This window comes from Phaethon aethereus (assembly GCF_964289735.1).
Source record: "Phaethon aethereus genome assembly, chromosome: Z".
NCBI lineage: Eukaryota > Metazoa > Chordata > Aves > Phaethontiformes > Phaethontidae > Phaethon > Phaethon aethereus.
Genome location: NC_138577.1, coordinates 28,185,256 through 28,195,271, shown reverse-complemented (window position 1 = coordinate 28,195,271; position 10,016 = coordinate 28,185,256). Strand labels below are relative to the sequence as shown.

The window sequence follows — 10,016 nt, the reverse complement described above, 5'->3', positions numbered from 1 at the left end:
TAAACCCAGAAGAGCTCAAAGGGCTTGAGAGAATCTTAAAGTAGCAGAAAAAAAAAGTAGTTCCTTAACTACCTTTTCCATACCATTACGATTTACTTCCTCCCCTATCTTCTACTTTCTCTCCCTCACATTGGCTCCCCAAGCTGAAGAGTAAAGTAACACAAGATGGTTCAAGACAGTCAAAAAACTGACCACTGCTGAACAGAGGTCTTCTCTTCCCCCACCCCAGCATACCTCTCTGCCAGCACTAATGCTCAATCGATCTCTCCATGAGCCAATGCAGTTCACCAAAACAGCAGGAAATTAACACAGTAAGAAAAAGAAAGCTGACAGTTTTTCTCCTGGGTTAAGCAAATTGAGCAAGCTCAGCAAATGTTTGACTAGCATCAGAGACCAGAGGACTGAAGAGGAGGAGAGGGAAATGAAACCTCTGCATTTAGGATGACATCGATTTCTCAAGGGACTTCATTCCTAGTCTGTTTAGGGTGCAGAGCTGCAAGTGGTTTAGACCATTCTAACTTCCAGCTGGTGCTGAGCACACCCCAAATCGCTCTTCTTTCTCAATCCCCAAAGGTACATATGTTCCTACCCTGGTCCTTATACATCAACACTGGCATCATCTCCTGTAGTTGCATCATTAGCAGAAGCAAGCAGATCTACCTCTCTGATCATCGGAAGGGTATACAGTCTCATCTGTCAACCTTCAGATAAAAAAGTATGCACAACACGAGTTTTCCAATTGCATGATGAAATTAAGATCCTCTGTACTAGGTAGACAAAACTTCTACCTTCTTGAGCCACAGTCACATGCACAACTAGTGGATGCCTAGAATAAAAAAAGGTAAAATGGTACAAGGACAGAGCAAGCACACACTATGACTCTTTATATATAGTTTCTGCCAACCTCCAGCAATTGCCAACAAATCAGGTTCTGCATTAGCTACAATGACACCTATGTGCTTAAGCCACCAAACAAAGACTGCTCCCCAGCATTAGAAAAATCAACACAAAAAACACTCCCCTTGCTGGACTGAGCAAGCTCAGTGGAGGTCTGAAGAAGATGAGAGGGAATTTCTCAATTTTGCTATTGAATAGGTTCACTATTGAAAGGACGTGCATCTCTTCAAAACTATTGTTACTATTAACCATGGTATATGCTAATATGCCATGGATTCAGCCTAAGCACACAGAAACTGCGTGGACACTGCGTGTCCAAAGGGCAACAAAACTGGTGAGGGGTCTGGAGCACAAGTCTTATGAGGAGTGGCTGAGGGAACTGGGGTTGTTCAGTCTGGAGAAGAGGAGGCTGAGGGGAGACCTTATCGCTCTCTACAACTACCTGAAAGAAGGTTGTGGTGAGGTGGGTGTTGGTCTCTTCTCCCAAGTAACTAGTGATAGGACGAGAGGAAATGGCCTCAAATTGTGTCAGGGGAGGTTTAGAATGGATATTAGGAAAAATTTCTTCACAAGGAGAGCGGTCAAGCATTGGAACAGGCTGCACAGGGAGGTGGTGGAGTCACCATCACTGGAAGTATTCAAAAAATGTGTACACATGGCACTTCAGGACATGGTTTAGTGGGCATGGTCGTGTTGGGTTGATGGTTGGACTTGATGATCTTAAAGGTCTTTTCCAACCTTAATAATTCTGTGATTCTGTGAAGACCCAAAGCTGACAGCATGTATTGACTAGATAATGAAATATCTACGCTTAGTTCAAACCTAAAAATCCATAATAGTGTAACTGTACAGGTTACAGCTTTTTTTGTTATAGTATAACGAATTGCATGTATTAACACTATGCACAATTGTAGCACAGGTAATTCACCAACTGCAGTAACATTGCCACTCTGCTAATCACTACCTGCAGAGCTTAAAATATTAGGTCACAAATCTGCAAATTACTTACGCACATTCTTGGGTTCACTAAGGCTACATAACCATACACCCATTATAGACTGGAGCCTAAGAGGAAAAGTCAAGGGAGGAAGATGAAGGAAGAAGGAAAGAAATACAACACTTGACACAATTATCATGAACTGCCATGTTTTCTTAGCAATGACTGACTACTTTCTGATTTGGACAGTATCTCAAGTTTATGTGTTCATTTTCCTGAGAGTGACAAAATCATCACAAAAGGTAAACTTTCTCTTAAAAGAGTCAAGATGTAGCCATACACAAGTATACACATAATTTTTGGCCACTCCTGCATCTACAGCCTACAGAACTGAGTTACCATGATATTTCAGGTTAACTTTGCAAGCGTGGCTTTTGTCAGGGATTACTACTGTGAAGACTATGAAAATCAGTGTTACGGTAATGAGGAAAATTAAATAGAACTACAGTCATATTAGGTGTGTAGGCAATTCACAATGCATCAGGAAAGAGACTTAATAGAGTTTAAAGAAAATATATAACAGACCTCCTGATCCTGACTGAGATCTCCACCTATACAATACATATAATTAATAATACTTAACTCAAAGTCAAGCCAGGATAGATTATGGTTGTTAAAGCAGTTGTAACTCATCTTCTGTATACAAAATACTACCATAAGTTTAATAATTTTTCAGTCTTCCCATAGATCTACATTCTAATACAGCACAAGATGTTTATTTGTAACTCTTTTATCCACATAGGTGAATATGCGGCTCCATGCCATGAGTAACAATGCCATGAAAAAGGTATGTACAATCAAAAACAAGACAGCAGTACGACCTGTATGCATAATGGCACCAAAGTAGGGTTGCCAAGCAACTGTAACTACTGTATTTCCAAACTTTTGAAAGACTGCTTAAAGAATTTAAGGTTGCAAAGCCAGAGTTTTGCATATGTTCCTGCCCAAATAAAAAAACATTTCCTTCCTCCTTATTTTTACATTGATACTGACACCTCATGGCAATAAACCTGGTGGGTGACATAGTTTTGCCAACTAAAACAATGACATCAATAGATTACTATGGTCAGCATGGACATGCACAAGACATTTTTGTGTCTGGGGGCAGAAGATAAAATTAAGCACACAAAAAACAAGATGCCAGAATCATGCATGTCACTAAAGGCTTTGATATTTTTTTTTTTTTTTTAGAAGATGTAATGGGATGGAGGAAAGAATGTGAAGGAAGCTCTTTTAAAGAGCTGACCATTACTAATTTAAACTTGTGAGATAATTCTAAAAAGGAACCAGTTTTTAAGTCTTCTCAAAATGTAAAACAAATGAAATCGAAACCATTCAAAAAAATCCCAAACAACACCACACTATGCAATTTTCACAGCGACCACTATGCTCTTCTACCAGTTTTTTTAAGACATGTGGGTACTGTTTGGTATTCCTGAAGTTTAAAAGAAAGCATGCATTGAAAAACACAGGGAAATAGGAAGCCCTTCAAACCAGTAGTTTTGTTTCTGGAGGCTGGAGTAAACTCGCAATTACCCTTCAACTAATTATCTGGGTTGGTGACTATGTATGCCATAGATGTTAACTCAGCACTATGTAAATGCATTGATCTTTGTGAAGCAGCTCTTTTTTAAAACTACCTTTCTAAAACTATGGAATCTTCCTGAGATTGTTCTTCTGCCTGTCACACTGCTGTTGATACTTTTTTTTTCCTCTTTGTAAAATGTTATCATATTGCCAAGCAATTTACACTGTGATTTCCCCCCCCGCAGTGGAAAAAACCTCAAGCAGTTCACATTAAGCATTTTTTTTGTGCGAGACAAAGACTAAGTTACCAAGTCTAAAAGACCGAAGCGGCCTTCAAATGCAGGGCCAACTCAGGACTTTCTGAATCTGATCCTGATGTCAGGAGCACTACAGAAGGTACTTAAGGTGTATCAAAGTAGCTCTGGACCACATACACCACATTTGGCTAGTACTGAACCCAAGTTTAAGACTCTAGGACTGAGCTGGTGACAATCCTAGACACCAGATGCACAATGCTCCTGCAGTCTGAGAAGGTTTATTTAATTTGGATAGAGTCAGCTTGTATCCAACAGTACATGCAATATATTAACCCTCCTGAATCCTTGAGATCTTGCATGTGCAGTGTACACACATTAATTTATCATGCTGACTCAGTATAGCTGAGCAGCTCTGCAGATCATTCCTTAATACGTGTATAAGGTATCCCAGCCCTTCCTATTAAGTGAGCTAACAAGCAGTTGTTGCATACAATCTTCTAATTAAAATGAGAAAAAACAAGGCAAACATTAATTTCTTATCAATATATTGATGCTAAGAATCAGAGCTAGTGCTTATGGTAATGGGAAATCAGCAAGAAAGTAACCATAATTCATATGGTGGATAGAAGATTGAGAAAATTTGTGATTTACACCAACAATAGCAAACTTCTTAGGTAATCGGGAAAATGAACTAGTTTTGTGCTTGAATTCACAGTAGAGTCAACATACAGCAAAAGAAATATCTGCATTCTCTGCAATGCTTCATATTTCACTTGCACAAAATGTATCCTGAACTCACTAGTAAAATAATTCAATTTAAAAGAATTGTTTAAGTTAATATTTAAAAATAGACCAACAGTTTTGTGTAACTTGCAGAACTTTCTGTGCTTGGGCGGGGGGGTAGAAATCATAGTGTAAATTGCTTGGCAATATGATGATATTTTACACAGAGGAAAAAAAAAAAGTATCAACAGCAGTGCGACAGGCAGAAGAACAATCTCAGGAAGATTCCATAGTTTTAGAAAGGTAGTTTTAAAAAAGAGCTGCTTCACAAAAATCAATACACTTTCCCCACAGGTTCATGATGTAAAATTCTATAATCAAGGCTTGTAGATTTGTAATTATGGTATGTCAGCCACATTTAAACAAGAGTGTTAAAAGATTGTTAGAGTTAAACTAACACAATTGCAATGTGAATTGTCTTAGTCTCATTCTAATCTGCTGGTGTCACTTCCACTTAATCAGATGGAAACTATGGGCAAATGTCAGTGCTATTTTCATATGACCCAACTTATTTTGTTTGCAGTAGTTTTTAAAATAATTGCCAATTTGAAATCATGACAAGATATTTTTAAAAGTTTTTTCTAACCAATTCCCTTACTATCCAGCAGGTTGTCTGAGTTTGGATTTACTGAGAGCAAGACTATTTTGAAGTGATTAAACCAGAAGTATTGCTTGTTAGGACATAAGCCACAAATACAGCAAACTTTATTATTCATACTCATCAAATCTAATTTTTTTTTTTAATGACAAGCTAATGAAAGTATGCAATCACCTGGCTATCAGGTTTGTCAAAAAAAGCAAAAGGCTCTCTCCATTCCTAGTTTAAATTTCTTTCACTGATACAATAGCAATGTAAGAAACATGAAGGCAAGCAAAGTACCCACAACATACAATATAGTTTCTTGAGAGGGGTACACAAAGGATTTATGATAAACAGCTTAAAAAAAAAATCCTAAACCAGAACAGCTGCTTTGTTCTTAGTTTGAAAAAAGTGATGAGTTAGGTAACTAATGAGAGAAGAGAATGTGCTACAGCAGATGATTAATAAAAGACAAACAAAATGTCAAAAAAGTTCAATACATCCTAATAATCCTTGACCCTTACCCTTTTTGATATACTCTTATAGCCTAAGCATTGAATGTGCTTGAAAATCAGTATTACAGGCTAAATTCAATGTACTTTTCTAAATTGCAGATGCAGGAAAAAAATTAAGGAAAAATAATTGAAGTGTTAAATCAGTCACTTTATGGCATGTTTAATAAACCTCTACCTGAGTCTTCTCACACACCAGGAATAAACACCTATATAGTAGTTCTAGTCCAAAATAGGAACATTAACATTGTACTCTTTAAGTTGACTCATCACATGCATGCCCAGTGTAGTAGAGAGTACATAACTAGGCTTCTAGTTGGTGGAGTGGGACAGAGCCGTACCTCTTCTGTTATCTGCGTGCAGCTGTCCCAGAAGAGATACAGCTGCTGCTGTATCATCTCCCCCACAGGGCATGTAAGATAGCATTCTTTCCCATCGCCCCTTTTTTTAAAGTTTCCTTCACTTACAGTATGCCAAGCTGCTGCAGAGTAACTGTACACGTACATATTGTTACCACACAACAAATACAACTATATTTACGTGCTTATTCACACAGCCATTCTCCATAAGCAAATCTGAATCCTGCCAACTGCATTTGTATTGTTTCCCTGAATGCTTTCATCCCTTTATTTGTGGTAGACCCAAAACGTGTGCAGTTGTGTGGTGAGCTGGTCCAAGCAGGCCTCATCCTTCAAAATAACTTTTTTTTTTTTTTTTAAGTCCTGATTATTTTTCAGTGGATCAGCTCCCCGAAGTATATAGATGGGTGGCCACCAAAGTCCTTGTGCAGGGCACAGGGAAAGCTGTAACACAGCATCTCAGATTTAGATTAGCTTATGCCATCATGGACCAGCACCAAGTCTTCTCCTGTCACAAGTGTCAATTGTTTTAGCTCAGAGGAATGCCTACCTGGTACAGTACACTTGACACATACTGTAAGTTATTAAACATTGTTTTTGAGAGGCCACTGTATTTGTATTGCACTCACAAAATAGTTCTCAGGAATAGTCAGACTTTGCCTGGACTTGTCTTGGCCAGTCTAGACCTTTTTTTACTTGTTTAACTGTAACTGGTATTATGACTAGGTGACAATTACCTGCCTTGTTTTAATTTTTGCTCAGCTTTGTACAATCATGTGGTATAACACCATTGTACTGACTTTTGTTACTAACAAAAATGAGCGCTCTTTGGCCTAGAATAAAAAAAGCAGCATAAAAAAATCGAATTTTATGACAGCAGGAGCACAGGATGGTAGCAGAGCCCTTGAAAACACAAGCATGGGAAGATTCTGAAATACCCTGGTGCTATAAACAACTCACCGATAGTCAAACATTGGTCAAAGGAATGCAAGCCTGAGAGATCGCTAAAACCAGTTTTAGGATAACAAAGAAAAACTATTCAACACATGTAAAACACACCATATGCAGTAAATTCAAATAAAATGTGGAGTGCAAAACAATGAAGAAAAACTGACATGTGAATTTTTTATATGCATTTCTAAATGCAGACTCTGAGAAGTACAAAACAATCAACATCACAGTTCTCTCAAAGGCTTTGGGATGCTGATGGCTTGCTTGAGTTTTGTTCCTTCCCCACTACCAAATTGAGCCAGTGACCTTAGGACTCAGAGGGACAGCAAAAAGGAGAGTATAACATCAGGGAAAGGGTGCTATTAGAAACAAAGTAAAAACATTAGAAACCTTGTGTATGTTAATTTTGACTGTAAATAATTTGAACTGTGTTAGTATCATTGTAATAGCTGCACTAATTACTCAGTGGGAATTTACACAATCTACTTTGTAACTTCAGTGCAACAAGCTTGTAACAAAATCAGAACCAGCATCCGTGGATTTCTATAAACCAAGTGAACAAACAGAAGAGCAACACTGAGCAGTAAAGAAATTGCTCACATGGGACAATAAACGCTACTAAACTTTAATCTCTTCTTCTCAGCTCTCAGACTCAAACTGCAGAAGCAGAGAAGTGGAGAAAAAGAACATGCAAGTGAGTATCAGAGCTAGAAGCGCTTCAGAGAGTGGCATGCTGACACTGAGCTAGCTCCACATGCAGTTATCTGCATAACCACACTGGCATCATTAGGCCACTTCCAGGTCCAAGGGGCTGTAGCCACATGCTACAGCATTCACCATGTGAACATGCAGGCCTGCACCAGCACTGCCAGCATCTCCACTCAGTTGCTCATTTGGCTTTCCCTTCACTGTTTCCCAACCTGCAAACACAACGAAAAACCTTGTTCAGGTAACTTTTGTGATGATTTATTGTGAAGCAAAGGTCACCTGAAATGCTATTTAGTATTACCACAGAGTTCTCTCAATAACTCTATCAAATAGCAGCAATAAGCCAGTAGTGAAACTTATACAAATTACAAATTCTACAAAAGTAAAATTGTATCATATTAGATACAACATCTTTCTCAAAAGTTTCTAGACAAATAAGTTATACTTTTAGCTGACAAAAAGAATACACAGACTGAAAAATGTTAACCTAAGTAATTCTAGTTTCCCCAGACCTCAGAATACTTTGTCTATAACAACTGGCACAAACCACCATCCACTTAAACTGCACAGAGAAACATTTACAATGTTCCTCTCCAGCAAAGCCAGTAACCATAAGACAGGTCATGAAAGGGACACAAAGCAAAAGGCCACCAAGCCACTCAATAAGACCACACTAAAGCTTCCTAGCTTAAAAATAACATGCAAGTTCATGATATGCACACCCTACATAGTGACAGGAAGCAGGACCTTAAAACCATATCATCAATTTCTTGCTTGCAGCAATACTTGAGAACTGCTCCCCACTTGGAGCCTAGGAATCCACAAGTGCCTTTATCTAGTGTAAACAGTGTGATAAATCTGAATTCATTTTACTTTTCTAGTCTGAAAGTCCGACCTTTCAAAGCTAATCAGGCATTGAAAAAGTGTGCCCATCTTACTGTTAGTCTTTTAGTAACTGAAATTAAGTAAGTGGTAATACAAAGTTGTCTGTATGAAACGGGACTACTTAACATCCTGATCTGGCACACATACTAATTCCTGTCTCCGCCTGAGCCAGCACAGTCTTTGTAGCGTGTAGCCTTAATAAGCCCCACTCCGGCCAAATATTTAACGCCAAAGCCTTGTGTTTACAGTCATAATAAGAGTGATTCAGACAGATAAACTGAAACTTTTCTTAAAAATTAAGACCGCCTTAAAACTAGGCAAAATCGAGACTCAGGTGTTGAATTACCATCGGTAAAACGCGGTGTGAACCTTCCTATGAGAAATAGCCCACTTAACAGTTGTTTTGATAAAAGAAATAAGACTTCATGCCCCGGCGAAGTGTCTGGCGAGACTGTCCTGTACACTGTCGGGGCAGCGTTACATCCCTTGGCTCTGCAAATCACTCGGGAAACAGAACAGAACCCCCCGTTTAATTGCTGTCTCGGGAAAGAAGGGCCTGCTCCTGACGGCGGTGCGCTAGAGGGAGAAGCCCGCAGCCATGGCAGAACTTGTGCCACGGTCGCCCGCCAGCACACCCCGGCACACCCCGGCAGCCCCACCCAGCGCAACCACACCGCCACCAACTCCCCGGCCCCGCAGCAGGCACGGCTGGCACCGCAGCAAGCCCCGCTGGGCAGCTCCCCCGCGGGACCCGCCGGAGCCTCCGAGGCCCGTGGCAGGGCCCCCTACCCCGTCCAGGGCGACGGGGGCTGCCCGCAGAGCTCGCAGCGGGGCCGAACCCCCACCCCCGCGCTCGCCCCCTCGGGACAGCCCTCGGCCTCCCCCAACGGTTCCCAACGGCTCCCAACGGCCGAGGCGCGCCCCTGACGCCCCGCGCGGTGGGGCCGGCGCCCTCTCCCATCCTGCACGCACTCACCGCCTCACGACGCCTGTCTTGATCTTGATCTGCCTCAAGCGGGGATCGGCCATGGCAGGGCTGGCGCTGAGCGTCGCGGGCCGGGCCCCTGCGGCGCAGGTGCGGGAGGTTCGGAGGGGACGGCGCAGCGCCGTGACTGCGCAGCCGGGCCCCGCGCATGCGCCAAGCCGCCAGCCTGGGCGGCACCACCGGGGAGCGGGGGCGGGACTCGGCGCTTCACACACAACCCCCGCCCCGCTTCCAGTGGAGGCGTCCAGGCTGCGAGGTGGCGTCGTCCCCATAGCGACCAGCGGGGCCGGGCCGGGCTCGGCGGGCGCGGGGAGGCCTACGCCGGGCTGCCGCGTTCCGCGAGCCGCCAAGTATCATGCACCATTTGTTCACATGCACACACGCAAAAAGAGTGCGAACCCTCAGATACCGCAGTAGGAGTTACTCTGAGGTAGTGTGACTGGTACCGTGGTGGTGTCAGGGGTGGGGTGTGACCAGTACCGCCTGGTAATGCAGTTAGCAGAACTAACGCCTTTTTATAAGGCAAGCAGCCATTCTCTGTGACTGAGCGGGTCACGTATCCCTTCCCTTGCCCC

At 41.9% G+C, this 10,016-nt stretch overlaps 1 protein-coding gene across 1 annotated transcript in view; it reads right to left on the bottom strand.

The window, feature by feature from the left end:
- Nucleotides 1–9,675, bottom strand: part of TBCA (tubulin folding cofactor A) — a 31,407-nt gene extending 21,732 nt beyond the window's left edge. The window contains exon 1 of the mRNA XM_082012992.1: nt 9,433–9,675. Coding sequence (XP_081869118.1) covers nt 9,433–9,485 — 53 coding nt within the window. The 5' untranslated portion in view covers nt 9,486–9,675. The remainder of the gene's footprint in view (nt 1–9,432) is intronic.
- Nucleotides 9,676–10,016: the final 341 nt, after the last annotated feature.